This window comes from Oreochromis niloticus, linkage group LG8 (genome assembly GCF_001858045.2).
Source record: "Oreochromis niloticus isolate F11D_XX linkage group LG8, O_niloticus_UMD_NMBU, whole genome shotgun sequence".
NCBI classification, from domain to species: Eukaryota; Metazoa; Chordata; class Actinopteri; order Cichliformes; family Cichlidae; genus Oreochromis; species Oreochromis niloticus.
Genome location: NC_031973.2, coordinates 22,221,382 through 22,240,990, shown reverse-complemented (window position 1 = coordinate 22,240,990; position 19,609 = coordinate 22,221,382). Strand labels below are relative to the sequence as shown.

Sequence of the window (19,609 nt, the reverse complement as noted above, 5' to 3'; positions counted from 1 at the left end):
CTACAACTGAGAAGAGTGTGAGAATGTGAAACGGCTTCCTTGACATTTTGTTATTTATTTGCAAGCACTGGGAACTACAAAAATTATAAGCTGCAGCAGCGAGATAGAGGGGAGTTTCTCTGTGAAACCATTTGAACTTGTGTCATTAACTTGGGCTGTGAGGCTGCAGCTTATCAGAGGTTTAAAGGTGGTGGTTCAGCTCCTGATAAAAGTATCTGGGGTCCTTTCTCCCCTAGCAGGGCCTATTTTAGTTTGGTGGGAGGCTGTTTGTGTCATTTGCAGAATAAATCACTCAGCTGGAGGACACCGTCTTGCAGTCTTGGACGGTCAACACACTAAAGGTGTCAAGGTGATCTGATTCAAGTACTCCGACTATATGAGAGTCTACACACAGACACAGAAAACAGGCATATAAAATTTCTTTGTTAGGTTTTATTTACACAAATTTAAACTGAGCAGTGTCACGTGTCATTGAGGTTGAAGTTCAGGTGCGGGACTGCAGCGTGAGCCTCTGGACCATATCTGACAGATGAGCCATGTCCGGCTGCTGAGTCTGATGTTTGATAAACTCCAGAGTCCGAACCTGCAGCAGATACGGAGAAGAGAAGTCAGTGAGGCTGCATTCACAAATAAAGCAGATTTAAAGTGTACAGATTGGGCTTCAGAGCTCTGAAACATGAACTCACGGAGGTGCGTGTCTCGCAGTATCCATGTTTGTGGCTGAGGTTCCAAAGGTTGACTGCCAGCTGGCTCAGCTTGTTGTTCCTCAGATCACTGTGAGCCAGCAGGACACCAAACAGGGAGAAGGCCAGAGCGCCCTGGCGGCGTGTGCTCTGCTGCAAGAGGGTGGGAAATGCATGTCAGCATGCAACTTTGGTTACACAGCATCCAGATTTTGCCAAGCTTGAAATCTGGATTTTCACTAAAACCAGATTATTTTTCTTTAAAATAATTCATTCAGTGGTGGAAGCAGTTGCTTTTTGTTTTTGTTTTGTAATTAAGAATTTAAATCAAAAGCGTCCTCACCTCGTCACGACCGAGTGTCTTCAGGTGGTCGAGGATCTGTCCAATCAGAGTCTCACACAGCTTGTTGATCTCTGATAGGAATTTGGGATCTCCACCATAGAGCGTCTCATTAGAATCCACTGAGCCAGGCAACAGAATAATTAGATTAGCGGGGAAAACTCCTCACTGTCTTACTACAGATGAAGACAGAATTATTAACCCCCTGTGGAATTTGCAGGACAAGGGATTTTCATTTTTTCACTTCCTTAGCATTTCTAAACTAGTTTTCTTCAGAAAGCACAAATACTTTTTATTTGCAGGTAACACAATTATTTCAGATTGAAAAAAACAAAACAAAAATGACCAGGGTTAATATTATTAGCCTAGGGTGGGCTATTTACATGTTTAACTAAAACATATTGTAATATGTAATAGTAATATATTAGCTATGTAGTACATAATATAAAATATACATTATATACACACACATGTATGCATGTACTGTATACATATCTAATAACCATGTTAATAAAAAAGAATCTTAATAAGATTGAGGACGATCAGTTACGATAAATAATAGCAAGTTGCAATTTTGTGTGTTTGTGGAGATGTGCATGGTTTCAGCTCCCAGCGTCTGACCCAAACTGAGATAAGTCAGAAGCAGGTAGCATGTGTCAGTAAATGAATGTATATTATTTCTGTGGTAATATGTTTTTCCTCTAAAGTCCTGTATTCTGTAAGAAGATTGATCCAGTGGTTCAGGTGTAGTGATCTTTTGGATTTCCAATTTAAAAATATAGCTTTCTTGGCGATAGAGAGAGAGGTAAGGAGTGGGTTCCTATATTTCCCAGGAATTTTGTTAAATTCTGTAATATTACTGAGCAAGCACAGGGATGGAGATTAATGGATTCGACAGCCAAGGATAGTGGATAATGTTTTAGGGACCGCTATCCAAAAGGAGGGGACTGGGGGAAGTAATTGTCTGAGCTCCCTGAAGTGTCTGTGCTACCTAAACCTTTTCAACATTTTCCTTTGGGTGAGGTGGGGCCTACGAATAGATTGGAAAGAAATCTTATGAGAGATGTGTATAAAGACTGCAGAACAACGATTAAGTCACGAGTGAATGACTTAGCTAAGATAGGAATTTAAGTCTCAAAGTTGACAATCACTAGAACGCTGCTGAGGAATGGACTGGAGATAAACTCCACTGAAGACACATGTTCAAGCCAGACTTAAGTGCACTAAGGAGGACCTGCTGTGGAGATGCATCTGGAACTGGGAATCATGAAGAGAGAAGGATACAGTCAGCAGCAAAACTGGGTCAGGGTCGTCGTCCAAAGCATATGTTGCTACTGCTGAAGAACCACCTCAAGAAGACCAAAGTGAATGTTACTGACTGGGCTGCACAAAGCCCCGACTTGAACCCCGCTGAAAATCTGTGGAGTGAACTGAAGACCGACATCCGTGCCAGAAGACCATCAAATCTGGAAGAGCTTGAGAGATTCCTTAAAAAGAATGGACTGGAATCCCTCTGGAGACGTGTGAGAGACTTGTTGAAAACAGCACTGTCCTCAACTGTACATGTGACAAAAACAGGAAACGTCACAAGTAAAAGCTCAACGCGTGAAACTCTAACTATAAGGGCTTACAGAAATTAGCCAGAGGAAATCGGTAGAAGAGGAGTCTGTCTTTGTTAGCGGTCTCTCATGTAAATTCAGTGTTTATGTGTGTGCCGTTACCTTTGGGGATAGAGTACAGATAGGTTTCCTGGCTCATGGCTGCCAGCAGGGGCAGAGCACTGATGTAAACCCGCACCTTTGCATCGCTGTTGTCTTCCCAGGTATAATCCTGGACCATGTTGAGCAGACCCCGGACTAAGTAGAGCACCCCATGCTCTGGATGGTCCTGTTAAAAAAACAATAACAACAAAAATCAAAACATTTGTCAAGCTGTACTGAGACAAAAATGGGCGATTACAGGTGTGGTCCGTCTCCTGTAAACCCACCTATGAACTGTAATGAACCTTACCGGGATAACCAGCAGCGTTGCCAAGAAGCTGTTGATAAAGTCCAGGAGGAAGCTTTCAGAAGAGCGAAGTTTTCCCTCCACGCTGATGGAGCGAGGAACCTCCGGAAGAATGCTTACGGCTGCCTTTAGGAAAGCATCGGCTGGAAGAAGGAAGGCGGAGAACGAGTAAGAAAATGCAAGAGAAACAGAAATGATCACAATATAGTAAAAACATTAGAGACCCAAGTTTTGATCAACTAAATCTTAAACTTAAATCTGGAATGAGACAGCTACTCACCCTGGGACAGACACTGATTGGCCAAAGCAACCTGACCGGACAACAGATAGAGGCTGAGTCGACTGAAGATGCTGCTGAGAGATGGGATGGTGATGAAACTGTAGGCGGCACATGCCTATATGAGAGAGAGGAAGAGGAAAATTTCATGCAATGTTTTTATTTCTGTAAGAAAGGCCTATGAAAAAAGCTTGCTAGCATTAGGTGATAAATTAGCATTAGCCAAAATGCTAATGTTGAAGCTTACAAATGCAGAGCCCAGAAAACCATGAGTTACTTTATAATGGGTCTGTCTTTTATATACAGTCTTTGCTTTTTTGACTTTTCCTTTGGCATTGCTAAAAAGTCATCGAAGAGGAATGTACGGTGATGTGAAATGATTAGAGACTGCATGTGTGGACTCACTCTGACGAAAGCAGCAGTCTTGCGGGAGTGATTCCCTCTCATCACCCTCCTGGTCTCCATGGCCAGCTGGTTCACCGTCTGTAAACAACAAGGTTACATGAAGGAGATCGTGTTGTGGCTTCTGCCACTTAATGCTGAAATGCCAAACACAAACACAGGCTTACATGAATGAGTTGCACCAGGACAGGCTCCAGGTTACAGAAGGTGGCTCTAGCCTCCACACAGAAACTCAACTGCTGCTCAAAGTCACGACCAAAGGAAACCTGAAGTGCAGAAAAAAAAAATTTAACCCCAAAATTGAAACAAAAACAACAGATGCAAACACAATGCAGATCAAAACAATGCGATACAAGAGGCCGAAACAGCAGTTGTGATTGTTGTTGCCATAATATAATAGATGTGATAATCTCACCATGCGGATGAAGCCGATGATCAGCAGAGCCAAAGATCTTTTCTCGTCTTCGAGAGTAAGAGCACTTCAAGACAAAGAGAAAAATAAATGCGTCACCGCACGAACACAGCTGAAACGACGACTTTATATAGATATAAAAGTAGCATACGTCTGTATAACACACACAAACGAATACCCTACTTGACAGAGTCGTGCATGGTCTTGCAGATGTGCAGCATGGCGTTGAGGATCACTGGGTCTCTGGTGAGCTCCACCTGGTGTCTAAAGGCCGGAAAAAAGAGTAGAACATCAATACAAAACATCAATGTTTCTGCCACAACTCTTAAAAATCTCATGACTTTAATGAACTCTTACTTGATGAAGACCTCCATGATGGATTTGCAGACCTCCACCCTCACGCTGTCCTTCTGGAACATGTCTAGGAAGGGCAGGAATCGCTCCTGCAGAACCGAAAAGAGCAAAAACTGAAAATGTAGCTCGACTGATTGCACTGGAATCACAGTTTGCAGCTCAAGCTGTAGAAACTCACCATGGAGAAGAGGACGGAGAAGTCGTGGAGGTAAGTTAGGATCTTCCTGATCACCGACTGCAGCTACACGCAGAACAGACACGAGACAGTTACTACAGAGCAGAAAGAAAGAGGAGGATGGAGAGTAGCCGAGATTCAGGGAAGCATCGTGCACCAACCTGAGGGTAGGCGTCCTCGAATGCTCGGTCAGGGGTCATGTGTTTGATGATGTCAGCCAAAATCGTGTTGACCTCCCGTTTCTGACAGTCACGCAGAGAGAGGATTAAGAAGGTAGTGCATTTCCAAAATATAAATAAATAAAAATTGTGTTTGACTGCTTTCTACTCACTGTAAAGTGTCTGCAGGTAAACTCCACCCAGATTTCAGCACAGTTGATGTAGTCCTGCAAACCAAAATGAGATTTTCAGTAACAATCTGGAACATTCTGGCAGGAATAACAGGACCTTTTGAAAACTACTGTCAGTGGTTCAGAACCTGAGGACTGCGGACTTTGGTGATAACTTTCCAGGCTTCATTCAGGATCGTCAGCCTCTCGGATTCTGGAGGATCGGCAGACGCCAGGCTGCGTCCCAGAGATCCGAACAACAGATGCTGAAAAGGATACAACATTCATTACAAAAAGATTTAGACAATGAACATCTGGCTCTACTGCCTGCTTGTATCCTTTATATATTTTAATAACTTTATTACCCAATGAGATTGATTTTTCATACTCATTGTGAATTATGTGAAGGTGCAATGACTACTTTTTCTTCAGCTTTTATAAACCTTCCCATTAAATTATTGGCAGTAATGAATTTTCACCAGCTGATTGTGTTGACTATAATCAGTTGCTGTTTGAATCCAGCTGGAATCCACACACTGAGGATTCCTACATCAGCTGAGCCAGAGGCCATGTAACTGTGGCTGCGGACAGAGACCACCTTCTGCATCACTTCCTGCACATACAGCTGAGCACATCAGTTTCATTTCCACTTACCTCATACCAACAATACCTGTATTCATTTTAGCTTTGAGCTCCTTATTGTGTCATATTTAGACTTTTATTCACTGAGCTCTAAGTTGATTTTTGTGGTGTAATTGTTTTCCCTTCCAAGCTGTTTTGCTCTGGGATATTTAAGTTGTTTTTCATAAGTATTTTTTATCTTGTACTTATTTCCCCACATCCAATAAACAGAAGATGACTTCTTTGTTTTTAACCAAGGTAAGAAAAAAAAAAAGATGCAGTGAACATGAAATGTTCTCTGACCTTTGGGAAGCCGGCCTCGTCGCAGTCTTTGATCATACCGATGAAGTCTGTGGCTCTGGCTGCAACAAACTCTGGCCTGAACGCCCTCATTACTGAATTCAAAAGCAAAGCACTGTGGGAAAGCAAAGATGAATTAGTGCTGTGCCGTACATTTTGTGACAACTTTAGCTATACCCATGCTAATTATATCTTAAATGAACATGAGGTTTGTCTAAAATAACGGTCATTTACATGAAATATAATGATCATGACACCTCCAGGTAAATCACATGACAAGAAACAGCTATTAATAACTATAAAAATTGTTTAATTGTGATTTTGTGAAAAAAAAATATATTGGTCAGCAACCAATGTAATAAATAAAGTGATCTGAAATGAAGCCTAACACACTCCTAACTCCCCACATTTGATTCAAATGTTTAATTATTTTGTTTCCGAAAGCACTCACTTGTTTCCCAGTTTCTTGCATCTCTCCATCATCTCTGTTAGCAGAGACTGAAACAGAAACATCACTGAGTTTGTGCCCCTGCGAGGTTCTCACCAAGCTCCACTTTTTCAATAAAGTCTAAGTAAATACCTCTGGAGCTCTGTACGCGATACACTGCAGGATCCAGCTGATGGCAGGTGAGTAGAGTGTCAGGTACTCGGGCATCTCCACCATCTGCAGCACCAGCTGGGCCCGGACGTTCTCGCTGCTGATCTGTCGAAAAGTCCCGAGCAGGTCGAAGAAGTTGCGGTTCAGGCTGTCTTTCAGGTGGGGGGCCACCTCCATGCCCACCTGGAAAGAAGGATATAGGTGTCAAACAAACAAAACCTATAAAGCTAACAGGGCTAAACAGGGCAAGTCAAAAATAGCATTGTTCATGCATTTGCAGCAATTTATTTATTTACTGTTCTGGAGTTGCAATATGCCCACTCAGAAAAAAAGAGGGCATCAACGACAAACGACTGGAGACAGAAATAAGTCAGAAGTAACAGGAAGGAGAGAAGCTGGGGTCACAGTGGGTTGCAGATGTAGCAACAATAGCCTAAATAGCACACCCCACAAACACAATCAGGAAGGTAGGGAAATAAGGAAATATAGAGCTGAGTCCATCTCACCCTGCAGAGGTAAGCTCTGGCATATGCAGCCACAAGAGGGTCTCCAATCCCTCTGATCATGGCAGTCAACCGAGGAAGGGTCTCCTGAATGGCGCTGTGGACGGTGGCAGGACAGATGGTGTTTTCTTTATGTCAAACTATTTTATTCCATTTTACAAACATGGTTGATGCATCACAGCTATTAAAATGACATTTTCCAAATATTCTTGCTAATTCTTTACGGATCCTAAAGAGAAATCCTTGTGGAAACTGGCTGATAAACAGTGAAGACTCACGATTTGTTGAGGAAGCGGTTGCACTTGAGAATGGCAGCTTCAACATAGCTGTATCATGAGGTTAAAGAACAAATTTACATAAAAATTACTTACAAACATACATAGCTGAGCCACTTTGCATTTAATCGTTAGTTATTATTAATATCTGGTTCTCTTTCAAAGTTTGGGTTTTTGGCCTGTCTCCCTCCCCACACCTCTAACCGGTCACAGCAGATGGCCCCGCCCCTCCCTGAGTCTGGTTCTGCTGGAGGTTACTTCCTGCTAAAAGGGAGTTTTTCCTTCCCACTGTTACAAAGCGCTTGCTCATAGGGGTCAGTTGTCGATTGTTGGGGTTTTCTCTGTATTATTGTAAGGTCTTTACCTTACATTATAAAGTGCTTTGAGGCGACTGTTGTTGTGATTTGGTGCTATGTAAATAAAACTAAATTGAACTTGATTTTAAAGCCAGGTCTGTGAGTGAATGAAACTCAAAAGCAAACTATGAACAGAAATCCTGTGTGAGGGTGTTAAAGGATACAGTCTGGGAAGGAGCTCTCTGATGGAGGCGATCTTGTAGAACCAGTTGAGGCACGTCTCCTTTGCAGTGTCATTCACATCTTCAACTGTGAAATTATCTGAGGTGCCAAACAAAAGTCGAATGTCAATCAACAAAAACGAAATCAATGCAACATGACTTCAGAAGGTGCAAGGATCGTCTAAATGCTATGAAGAATTTAAAGCTTTACGCTCATTGTCAGCATTTCCACCTTACCTGGTAAAGGTCGTGGGTCTGAACACATGGTCCAGATCCTGTCGTACACCAGCCGGCCTGCAAACAACGAGGACCCGAGTCACAAAACTTGCACATTGTTCAGGTTCAACTGTGGAAAATTATCTTTACTGACCAAATGTGTCAAGGATATCAGTGATGAGAACAAATTTGCTGGGGTAGAACTGGATCACCGAGGTGTCGGACAGAAGCTTGGAGCACTGCAGCACAGATCACAGATCAGGGGGGATATTTATTAAGGCGGCACCAGTTAAAATGAGCACCAATTAAATAAACATTACCTGGATGACAATCTTCAGGGCTTTGACCTTCTGGTCAGAGGACCAGGCCTCCTTTAGGGACTGGTTCAGCTCCTCGATGCGGTTGGCGTAATCCTGTTGCGAGAGGTTCAGCAGCTCTCTCTGGGAGCCCTGCACACACACAGGCAAGAAGATCCAACAACATCCATCCATCGTATTTCTTGAAAGAATAATGCAAGGTCAGCCAACAGTGAGACGCCTACCTCCTCTAGATCATCCAGCTCCTCCAGACGAGTGCGAACCTTCTCTGAAACAGCCGATCCTTGACTGGTGGCTTTTCCTAGTAAAAACAGGAAGTGATGTATAAGTTGTGAAGTTAAGGATCAAATAACAACTTAATAACTGATGCTGATATTCCTTTTGTATGCCCATTTTGTTTTTGCAGCCATTTATGATTATGATGGACAGAAAAAAGCAACTTAGAAGGATTTAGGTAGTAAAATGAATATATTCTGATGCTGTCACAGGATTTATTGATACTACAGATAACTATAGACACTAAAAGCATTCAGAATGTTTCTGAAATTAATTATATGTGATAGAAACAGGTTCCTCTTACCTCTGTCGGAGCCCATGAACAGATTCTATGGAGAAAAAACAAATTATTGGTCAAAAATTGGTCAAGCCATCAGGTTCATTTCCACTATGTTTTCAAGCAGCATTAAATTATGAGACAACAGGCCCTTGGGTAAGAGGTAAGCATAAAAACAGCCTTGCTGCTACGATAGAGGACTCACTATGGAGAGTTTTTCGGTGGTGGTGAACCTGGCCAGGATTTCCCCTCGCTTCAGTGACCAAGGTTCAAAATCTGGTCCGACTGCCTCTTCTTCCTTCTCTCTCTTCCTCCTCCCCAGGTCCTGAAAGCACATCTTTATTTAGCCTCGCTTTTAAATGAGCACATGCTTCAGGATTTACATTTGTGCAAGTCACTTACTCCTGTGGAGCTGCTGTGGGACATGGCTGGCGTCTCACTTGCCGAGGCCGCTGCAAACATGGAGAGGGGGTCGGTCCCATCCAGCATGGAGCTCAGAGGGTCTGGCGGTGCTGAGGAAGAGGAAGATGAAGAGGAAGAGGTGCTGCCTTTGCGGGTCCCACGGCGGGTCTTTGTATCAGTCACCTGGATGGATTGAGAGAGGGTCAAACCCGTCACAGGCCCATTAAAAGACCATGACAATGTTTTTGCATGCTTTCAATTAAAGCTGATAGAGATGCAGCTCAACACTGATACCATGATGGGTTTGAGTGGGTGGTAGTCTCCAAAATCAACAAGAGCGGCCTCAAGACCACACCTCTGCAGCTCTGCGTCATAGTTGCGGCCACGGGAACGCCTGGTTGCAAAAGAGATAGACAACTTATTGGTCCTGCTATTGTTAATAAAGCACTGACGAACACACAAAGCTGAACACAACTAATTATGGCACAACTCTATGAAAGAAAGGCATGGGCAAATGGTTAAGCAATTTAAGAATATGTGAAATTGCAAAGAAGTTGTCTGATTTCATCGTCTGTGGTTCATAATTAAAAGTCTAAAAGAATCTGGAGAAATAAATGTACAGGAAAGTGAATGGCTGCTACATTTCTGAGCTATATGTTGGACATCTACACTGATAAGAACCGAGTAATGTGTAAGGAGTGATGGAAATGAAAATGATCAACCTACACAGAGCTGAAAGCCTGAAAATCAAACTAAATTTGATTGCAGTAGCTCAGCGTCAGTTGGACCAAAACAAAGTCCAAGAGGTGTTCTGCTGAATTTAGGTCATCCAAGTGTGGAGGCCAGACATCGGTATCATCCTCCAGGAACTGCCTGCATACTCTCAGCACATGAGGCTGGGCATTGTTGTGCACCAGGAGGAATCTGGGACCCACTGCACTAGGGTTCAAAGATTTCATTCTGATACCTGATGGCAGTCAGGGTGCCACTGCCTGTAAAGTTACAGTGTGCGTCCCTCCATGTATATGTCTCCCCAGAGCATTACTGATCCACCACCACCATACCACTCACAGTGAACTACATTACAGGCAGCATAATGTTCTCGATGGCTTCTACAGACTCTTTCATGCCTGTCACAGGCACAGAGCAGGTCCACAGGGTGAACCTGCTCTCATCTACGAAAAGCACAGAGTGCCAGTGGACCTGCTGATTTTGGTACTCTATGGGAAATGCCAGTGCAATCCACAGTGCCGGGCAGTGAGTACAGGGCCCACTAGACCATGCTGGGCGATCAAGCCAGCTTCATGAAGTTTGTTTGGTCAGAGACATTCACACCAGTGTCCTGCTGGAGCTCTGACAGTTCTCATCCTGCTCCTCACAAAAGAGCAGATACTGATCCTGCTGATTGGTTAAGGACCATACCAAAACTTGTGGCAGTGGCACGTATTAATGTGCCATCTTGGAGGAGTTTGACTACCTGTGCAACCTCTGTAGGGTTCAGGTATCGCTCCGTGTGACCAGCAGTGACACTGACCCTAGGCAAATGCAAAACTAGTGAAAAATCGTCTGAAAAAACGAGGAAGGAAAAATGTCTTTATAAGCCCAAACTACACCGTAACTGAAGAAGGTGTCTGACTCAAAGTCACAGTCATAATACCAGAAAAAGCTTCTTTGTCTTTAATGTTATGTTGCAAGCCTGAAAAAAAGTTGACATTTAGTTTACGACGCTAACTGAACATTAAACGCGCTATAATCGTATCTACACTGCATATGTGTGCTCAAGTGTGGCTCGGTGTTTAAAGACTAACGATTTAAGTTGTTAATAGGCCGTTTTTTAAATAAGAAGACAGCATCTTACCACTGCACCGCAGCCATTTTTCTACATCATATGACACCTCAGGACTTCCACGCTCGGAAGTTAATTTAATTTGGGTGTTTTTCTTCCACAGTGGAGGGGTTAGTTAAATATCTATCGCCGCCACACTTAATGGATACCGCAGTGAATAAGTATTTAAGTTTTATTTATAATTTTTTACAACAACAACGTGATTTAAGAGGCATTTTAATGAACTATCGCAAAATACAACTTCATTTCCCAGGATGCATCGCGAGCTTTCGACGTGCTTTCGCCACAGAAGAGAAGAAGAAGACAGGAGGCGCCACTTTGGAACAATACACCCGGTTAGCGAGTTTTTATTTTTAACGCTACTGATTTTACGATGACTTTGACTGTTGCTGTCAACTCCTGGCACATTTTCCTTACAAATATTTTCCAGATATTTTGCTAGCAGTCCAGTTTAGAAGCCAGAACAGAACCTAGAGACAAGCTGCCAGCTTTGCTGCTGTCGAACGACTCATCACTTCAATATACGATCTTCGTGAGTCCCGCCGCTTACAGTCTGATTGCTGCAGTCAGAGGAGACGCTGCAGGTTTCAGTCCAGCCGAACCATGACCTGACCGTGGTGCTGCAGGTCTGTCTGCTCAGTTCTCCTGACCAGGTACAGTCTAGCGATGTTAGGTTTGGCTCGGGGCGGTAAATAGTTTCTATTAAAACGAACACGTAAGGCTAGCGTTTGGAAGCGGCTACAATTAGCTAGCAGTTAGCCAGCTAGCGTTAAAGCGTGACATGTCTGACTGTTTGGATATAATGGACACGAGTCAAACTGGTTGTAGTCATGTGGCCATTAGTTATACTGTTTTGTCTTTTATCTGTAGACTTCATCAGTCATAACCAATCACTGTGGGAAACGTGTTTTTTGTTGTTGTTTTTTTTGTATATAAAAACATTAAAACCAGTAACAGAACTGTGATTTGATAAACTTTGAACTGTGATGGGGTCTGAACACAATATATGGCTTACATGTCAAAGTGATGACCAAGTGGAGACCTTGTGTTCATTTGACTCAGCCAGACCTTCCTGTGAAATATCCATCAGTTTCCATTCATCCATCAGCGCAGTGTAGACGCTCGTATGAGGATTTTTATAATATGATAACACGAAAGTGTTCTTGTGCCTGATACCAGATCTCACTTCATGTGAAGCTGAAAGGGGTAAAGAGTCAGACTCTGATTCACAGTCTCCATTAGTTTTCTGACTTGAAGCTGAAGACGTAATTAAAAAAAAAACCTTTCATCCAGCAGCCTGATCAATAATGAGAAAACCACATCACAGTCACTAAAGCTGCTACCAAAGGGACTGAAGACAGGGCTATACTCAACATTATCTCAGTGTCTGTGTTTGATTAATCAGTTTCAGAAATACTGAATGATATTCTTTGAACATTTCCAATATCCAGAATCCATAATGGTTACTCCCAAAACATGAAAAAGCAAGCTGCTGACTACAAAATATCAGACAATCCCCCCCTCCTCCTCTCTGACTCAGAGACAGTGCAGAGGAAGAGGACAAAGTAAAGCTTATTATAGTGAGACTGTCAGGTAGTGACCTTATTTTTTCTAAGTCCAGATTTAGGGCAGCAGGTTGCCATAGAGACTGCTTCTTCTCCCATGAATCCCCCATCTGTGTGGCACGATCTCCTTCTGTCTGTCAGATACAACCATGAACGTTAATATTATGCCCTTCAAACACCCTTCAGACTCCCACCAGCCTTTCTGTGCAGTGGTGAGACTCATTCAACTTGTCACGCAACCAGAAATCGTGTTAGCTCTGTTTATTGCTGAAGTAAAGGCCCTCACAACAAGGACATGTAGTCCCTGACTTCTGCGATGATGTTAAACTTGACAGATCTGTACATGTCACATTTTCTGTTTTGTTAGTTTTTCCTTGAACATGTGCAGTACAAACTAGAGACCACCTATAGGCCTGATTTAATTTGTAATGAGAAGCCCAGTTGCTGGATGTACCGTCTTATTTTCATCTTCTTTTAAATGTAAATAATGAGAGATGGGCTCTCATTATTAATGCCATCCTGTTTTGGAGAACCTGAACAAGTCTTATCTGTGTAACCAATACTCACTTTCATGACACGATGCTCCAGGATCAGGTGGCCACTTTATTTTCCTTAAGACGTCCATTTGCGTTTCCCTCTTATAAGGTTACCAATCTGCATCTCCCCTGAGAGTCCCCAAGAGGTTTTTGGCCTGCAGATGAAGATTTGCCTTCAATTATTAAGAGGAGAAGTTTATTTGTAGGGGCTGATGGGCGTAACTCCTTACCTGATAGCCCCTGTCCTTGTTTGCTTTGATGGGCATATGTCACTCAGGAGATGCTGTTACTGTACTTGAGTAACTTCAGTGTTTTCTAGGGAAAGGGAACACTTTCTGGGAATGGGATCCCTCCTCCTCTATAAAGCTCACTAGTCTTCCTGTTGCCTGCCTTCTCAGATGCACTGGGAGCTCTCAGCAAGCACTCGGTGACGATGGAAAGCTCCGTGTCTGTCAGGCTGCGTTACGAGGAGCTGCTGTTTTATGCGGCCTGTGTTTCTAACTGCTGGTCTGTGTGTCTGTGCGTCTGCGTGTGTTTAGAAGGCAGAGTGTGTAGGAGAGGAGGCAGCGGCGGTGGTGGCATGCGTGTAAGCAGCAGCTGGAGGTGGCAGCTCTCCCGAGCCATGCGACTGGCGCTGCGCTGGTGCTGGCTGTGCCGCACGCAGAGGAGGGGCCAAGGCGGGGGTACCAAAGCGGGGATCGGCGGCAGGTTGTCAGAGGTGTGGCGTTACAGCAAGCTCCTGCTCAAGTCGCTGTACTTCAACAGCCTCAACAACTCAGACACTCTGCTGGACTGTGCTTTTGAGCCCGTCTATTGGATTGTGGACAACGTGACCCACTGGTTTGGAGTGGTAAGCTCACTTCCCTCCTCTCTTGATTCCTACGCCTGCTGCAGCTTTCCTTAATCGTTTTTCCTTCTCTTACCCTCCCAGGTGTTTGTCTGTCTTGTCATCTTGCTGACATCCTCGGTTGTGGTCATCGTCTACCTGTTTGTCCTGCCCACAATCGTCAGCACATACCCTGCACACTGGATTGCGTGGCACCTCTGTTGTGGCCACTGGCTTCTCATTATGGTGGTGTTCCATTATTACAAGGCAACCACCACCTCTCCAGGACACCCACCAAAGGTAGGTGTCACACTCCTCAGAGGCTGACATAGTGATTTAATCTGCCCCCATCATTGATTTTTACATTTTTTAAGTGCAAATGTGAATACTTTTTAACATTTAAAGCGTTTCTTTTTTTGGTTTATGCGTTAGTTTGTAGGTATTTTTTGAAGTAAGGTGATTATATTTCAAAGACTGTATAATCGAACGACTTTTTGAATATTCACAAATCATAAAATAAAATAAAAATCTACATACAATGCTGTGCAAAAGTATTTCCCCCCTTTCTGACTTCTAAGTTTTTTGCGTATTTGTCACACTTACATGTTTATATGTTACATAACCCGAGAAAATCAAAAGTTTTTAAATGATTTTATTTAATTAGGGAGAAGTTATCCAAACCTACCTGCCCCTGTGTGGAAAGATAGTTGCCTCCTAAACCTAATAACTGGCTGTGCCACCTTTGGCAGCAAGAATTGCAGTAAAGCATTTGTGATAACTAGCTATGTGGCTTTCTAATCGTTGTGGAGGAATTCTTTTAATTCAGTCACACCGGACAGTCTTTGAGCACGCACGGTCTGTTAAGGTTGAGATGCTTTGGCGTGCCAAAGCATCTCAATCGGATTGAAGTCCAGACTTTGACTTGACCACTCCAAAACCTTCAGTTTGTCTTTTTGAGCCTTTCAAAGGTTGACTTGCATTGTCCTGCTGCATAACCCAAGTGTTCTTGAGCTTCAGGGCGTTAACTGATTGTCAGAAATTCTGTGTTAGTTTTACATCAGATGTAAGAAAACTCAAACCTTTTGTCTCATCAGAATATTTCACCAAAAGTTTTGGGGATCATTAAGATGTTTTTTGGCAAATGTGAGACTGGCCTTTGTCTTCTTTTTGATCAGCAGTGGTTTTTTCCTTGGATCTCTCCCATGGAGGCCATTTTTGGCCAGTCTTTACTTTATTATTCTATCATGAACTCTGACTTTAACTGAGAAAATAAGGCCTGCAGTTCTTTAGATGTTGTTCTGGATTCTTTTGTGACCTCATGGATGAGCCATTTCTGAACTCTTGAATTGACCCCCCCCCTTAATAAATGAAATCTTGACTTTAATACTGCATTTAAAGTGAATGTACTCAGGTTATCTTTGTCATATTAAAATTAGTTTAATCTGAGACATTTAAGTTTGACAAATATTCAAGAAACGCAGAAATCAGAGAAGGGCAAAAACTTTTTCCCAAAACATAACTTTGTAACAAAAGACATCAAACCAGTGACTTTGATCATAAACCTGTGAAATAATTTACTAAGGTCACAAATCAAGTGAGAAGTAGGTGAAGTTTTATTTTATTTTTTATAAACACTTATACAATTTGACTTTTTAAAACCAGAGGAATTGCCCCCTGATGGTTCATTAGAAAGAATGCAGGTTAGCTAAAACACCCCCAGTTAGCGAGTGGGAATGAAGAAATTATTTACATATTCGAGAATGCATATAGAGATGCACCCTATCAGAAAATTATCTCCAAATTATATCGTGCACTGACCAACCTAAGGGGTCACGATACAAGATATGTTAAAACAAGATGGGAAACAGAGGGTAATCTATCTCTATCAAGAGAGGAATGGGAGGGAATCTGTAAGCAGCAGTGGTCGGTAACAAGCTCCCCCTCGTGGAGGGAATTCAGTTGGAAGAATGTAATTCGTTATTTTAATACCCCGGCTCAAAAAATCCAAATATTCCCATAAGACAGCTTGCTGGAGGCAGTGTGGACAAGCAGCAGCAAATCACTTCCACATCTTTTGGAAATGTCCTCGGCTCCATTTTTGAAGGAAATACATAAGGTCCTGGAAACAATCTTCCAAAAGAAAAGAAAAGAAATTTCATTTTGCAGTATTGTACCTAGGGAACTTAGAGAGTCTTAAACTGTGTAAACTGGATAAATATTTGCTTAGTGTGCTGTTGGTGGCTTCCAAAAAGGCCATAACCCGTCGTTGGCTTAATGAGGATACTCCTACTATAAATGAGTGGATTGACGTGATGTATACTAGTTTTGTTATGGAAAAAATAACTTTTAGGCTAAAGTTGCAGGTGGACTCAGCTGATGAATACTGGTTGAAATGGTTGAACTATGTACAAAATGGGAGGCCTGACTTGTTGTATTTTCTGTTTTTATGTGTCACTTCTCAGACCCAGCGGTCCATCACACCATCTTTTATGTACAGGCTGTGGCATTTTCTTCTGAAGATGACAGAACAAGAGCGTGCACTTAAATGTGATTCATTGGTCATTCATTTTATTCTTGTTGCCGAGCTTTTGAATGTCTGCATTTTTTTTTTTCCATTTTAGGACAAAAGTCACATCCCTTTCGTGTCCATCTGTAAGAAATGCATCACTCCCAAACCACCGAGGACCCACCACTGCAGCATCTGCAACGTGTAAGATCTTCACGTAGTTCCAATGTGGAAAGTTGGCGTGTTTTTATATTTTTGTTTTGTTTTATCATATTAAAATGTTTGCTATATTGCAGGTGTGTTTTGAAGATGGATCACCACTGTCGTATCCTTTGAGCGAGGAAAAACTCATGAAAATGACTTTTTATTCTGTTCACTTTTTGTTTTGGTGTCTCCTGATGTTCCACTTGTTGCACATATTGAACTGAGCTCTTTCCAGCCTGGTTGAATAACTGCGTGGGCCATTTCAACCATCGCTACTTCTTCTCCTTCTGCGTCTACATGACCATGGGCTGTATCTACTGCAGCATCAGCAGCAGGAACTTGTTTCTGGACGCCTACAACGCTGTAGAGGTAAGGCTCGACGAGGAAAGATTCAACCATCGATATGTTTGGGTGGCGTTTTTGTCTTGGCAGCTACATCTGTTTCTTCCAGTTCAGATCCATTCTGACAAGACATATTCCTTTAAACAGGTTTTTCTAGGTATTATTAGCACTACCACTCTGCACAGTTTGGGTGAGGAGCTATGAGGAAATAATTTGCATCTGTCAGTAAAGCATGATTTGCAAAATTTGAGCTCATGTAACAAACAACAAAGGGAAACACCTTCTGTTTTTATTCTTACTCTGATTAAGGATCTAAAGTGTGCCAGCTGGTAAACAAAACTGTAGGCTTTGGATAGTAACGTTAAAGGAGCAGTTCAGCACAAAATACAAACTTTTGACACTACTAACTGTCCTTCCTGTCCACCTCAGACCTACTATCAGACCCCTCCTCCGGACTACAGTTTCAGAGAAACCAGTGCTCATAAGAGCATCATCTTCCTCTGGGTGCTGACCAGGTGTGAGACACTTTACCTTTTAAGAAAGTCCATAATGCCACTCGTATAGTTCAAATTGTAATATGCCTCTTCCCCCTCTTCCCTGCAGCTCTGTGGCAGTCGCTCTGGGTGGACTCACCCTGTGGCACGCCATGCTTATCAGCAGAGGAGAAACCAGTATAGAGCGGCATATCAACCGCAAAGAAGCCAGAAGATTAAAGGAGAAAGGAAAGGTACATGCGCTCCTGTGCAGAGTCAGTTGCTGTATATGAGCAAAAGTTTAGCCTTTTGTTGGACAAATCAGTTAAAGTTCACCAGAGATGAGTCCTGGATAGGAACAAGATTCAAACTAATCGACTGTCTCTGAAAATCCTGTTTTCTTCTTTTCCTAATCAGGTGTTCCGAAATCCATATCATCACGGTAAAATGAACAACTTGAAGCTACTGTTTGGTGTGCAGAAGAGGAGGTGAGCTTAGTCACTGCTGCTTCAGCCTTTGGGGATTTTGATAAATATGTGCAAGTATTCCATCTAGAGAGACGTTATTATTAGTTATAGCCGGGATGCACTCAATACAAACTATTATTCCACCTAAAGGAAAAGAATAGGAAAATCTTTTTATATTAAATTGACACATTTGATGCTTTTCATACAAAGCCAGCAAAGCCAGCTGACAGGTTTCTTTCAGTGTTGTGCTTACTGAAAAGCAGGGACACAAATTACCACTGTTATATGTATGATTCTGAAAGTATCAGATTATATCAGTTGTATCCCCTTCAAAAGATCACAGCTTTGTCATCCTTCATTGTTTTCAGTCACATTTCATGCCATCTGTTCTTCTGTTCCTCAGTCACTGGCTCACACGGGTCCTCTTACCCTCCAGCCATCTACCCTGCGGAGACGGCATCGTGTGGGACTGCACCTTCGCCAGGAGAGACCCCATGGCCATCTGACTTTCAGCCTTTTAATGTTGTACCATATCGAAAACTTCAAACCTGCATTTATAACCAGCAAAGAAGAAAAGACTGTGGTTACACAGATCAGCAGCCTTTTGCTGTGTCTGTATCAGCACTGATAAAAGTGGAGAAACACAGGAGTGTCTCAGCTTCTTAGATCCAACTGTCACTTTTCCAGCATTGTACAGTGAGACTAAGCTGTGACTGCAGAGCTGTCGACTGAGCTGATTCACGGGTGCTGCTGGTCAGCATCTCAGTAACGCCTTGTTCACACAACTTTTATTGAAGAGGTGATGAAATGTTTTGGGATTCTGTTACACAGTGTGGTTTGGCACCATCACAGGAGCCACAGTTAAAGCTTGTAAATGGTGCTGTGTGTTGCATACAGTACAGCACATTAAAAAAAATTATATTGTGTCGTTATTAAGTGAAGACCTGAAGGTCATGTCAGCAGACTGTTTACAGCAGACTACTCGGTTCATGCTGTAAAGCAGACTTGCACATTTCCCCTCAATATGACTTTAGCTTGTAAAAGAGATTGTGCCACATTAATGTGCTTTTTATTAATTAGTGATAACAGTGCAAAACACGGCACCATTAGCAGCTGAGACTGTATCAATCTCCAGCTCTGTTTATTTAAGGATCGGCGTCTTCAAAATAACAGAAGATAGCTGTGGGAGGCAAATCGTGAAAACATTATTTAAGAAGTGTTGTGTTAGTATTTAAATAATTGTTATTTGTAAATTGTTTTTAATACTGACTACATGTTTCAAAAACCATCCCCTGGCATTACTGGGAACCACTGACCATAACTTATTTCTTGGTGCCAAAGACGAGTGAAAAACCAACTACACAACTCTTGATTTCACAGAACCTTAAACACAGACGTGGTTGTGTGCCTTGTTTGGTTATTCAGCCTTGAAATGTGTGAATCAGACACTGTGAAATATTATTCTTTCATTTATTTTTCCCTCCTCTAAGGCCACATTTTCATATCAGTAACCTCACGATGGTTGTGGAGGCTCTGCAGTTGCCATAGAAACAGACATCCAGCT

The 19,609-nt window shown here is 42.5% G+C and overlaps 2 protein-coding genes across 4 annotated transcripts; one reads left to right on the top strand and one right to left on the bottom strand.

The window, feature by feature from the left end:
• Positions 1-412: 412 nt before the first annotated feature.
• Positions 413-11,276, bottom strand: vps35l (VPS35 endosomal protein sorting factor like). 2 transcript variants are annotated; one of them, XM_013272799.3, is made up of 30 exons: positions 11,139-11,276; positions 9,575-9,674; positions 9,281-9,463; positions 9,084-9,203; positions 8,906-8,930; positions 8,550-8,626; positions 8,329-8,457; positions 8,163-8,247; positions 8,030-8,086; positions 7,796-7,892; positions 7,279-7,326; positions 7,004-7,097; positions 6,480-6,680; positions 6,351-6,397; positions 5,903-6,014; positions 5,128-5,244; positions 4,982-5,035; positions 4,812-4,892; positions 4,654-4,716; positions 4,479-4,564; positions 4,305-4,385; positions 4,125-4,188; positions 3,877-3,975; positions 3,713-3,790; positions 3,311-3,425; positions 3,034-3,173; positions 2,745-2,910; positions 1,027-1,145; positions 687-836; positions 413-583 (listed from the first exon to the last, which is right to left on the bottom strand). In XM_013272799.3, the coding sequence occupies exons 1-30, from the start codon at positions 11,153-11,155 to the stop codon at positions 485-487; spliced, it is 2,904 nt and encodes a 967-aa protein (XP_013128253.1). In that variant the 5' UTR covers positions 11,156-11,276; the 3' UTR covers positions 413-484. The 2 variants fall into 2 exon arrangements, with proteins under 2 accessions (XP_013128253.1, XP_025765603.1); XM_025909818.1 differs by having other exon boundaries at positions 687-833; positions 11,139-11,155.
• zdhhc16b (zDHHC palmitoyltransferase 16b) lies at positions 11,163-19,287 on the top strand. 2 transcript variants are annotated; one of them, XM_003438538.4, is made up of 12 exons: positions 11,163-11,287; positions 11,380-11,461; positions 11,557-11,779; positions 13,767-14,077; positions 14,159-14,353; positions 16,675-16,763; positions 16,856-16,884; positions 16,999-17,132; positions 17,535-17,620; positions 17,709-17,832; positions 17,996-18,066; positions 18,449-19,287. In XM_003438538.4, exons 4-12 carry the CDS (start codon positions 13,808-13,810, stop codon positions 18,549-18,551), a joined length of 1,101 nt encoding a protein of 366 aa, XP_003438586.2. In that variant the 5' UTR covers positions 11,163-11,287; positions 11,380-11,461; positions 11,557-11,779; positions 13,767-13,807; the 3' UTR covers positions 18,552-19,287. The 2 variants fall into 2 exon arrangements, with proteins under 2 accessions (XP_003438586.2, XP_025765604.1); XM_025909819.1 differs by lacking the exon at positions 11,163-11,287 and having other exon boundaries at positions 11,406-11,779.
• The last annotated feature ends 322 nt before the right edge of the window (positions 19,288-19,609 follow it).

Excerpts from the sequence above, each read along its gene's own strand:
- vps35l (XM_013272799.3), bottom strand. Across the intron at positions 7,327-7,795 it reads AGAGAGCTCCTTCCCAGACT|CTATGTTGAAGCTGCCATTC; the intron begins GTATCCTTTAAC and ends CTCATGATACAG. Across the intron at positions 837-1,026 it reads AGACACTCGGTCGTGACGAG|CAGAGCACACGCCGCCAGGG; the intron begins GTGAGGACGCTT and ends ACCCTCTTGCAG.
- zdhhc16b (XM_003438538.4), top strand. The coding sequence starts at position 13,808 with ATGCGTGTAAGCAGCAGCTGGAGGTGGCAGCTCTCCCGAGCCATGCGA. Across the intron at positions 16,885-16,998 it reads GAAGATGGATCACCACTGTC|CCTGGTTGAATAACTGCGTG; the intron begins GTATCCTTTGAG and ends AGCTCTTTCCAG. Across the intron at positions 18,067-18,448 it reads TTTGGTGTGCAGAAGAGGAG|TCACTGGCTCACACGGGTCC; the intron begins GTGAGCTTAGTC and ends TCTGTTCCTCAG.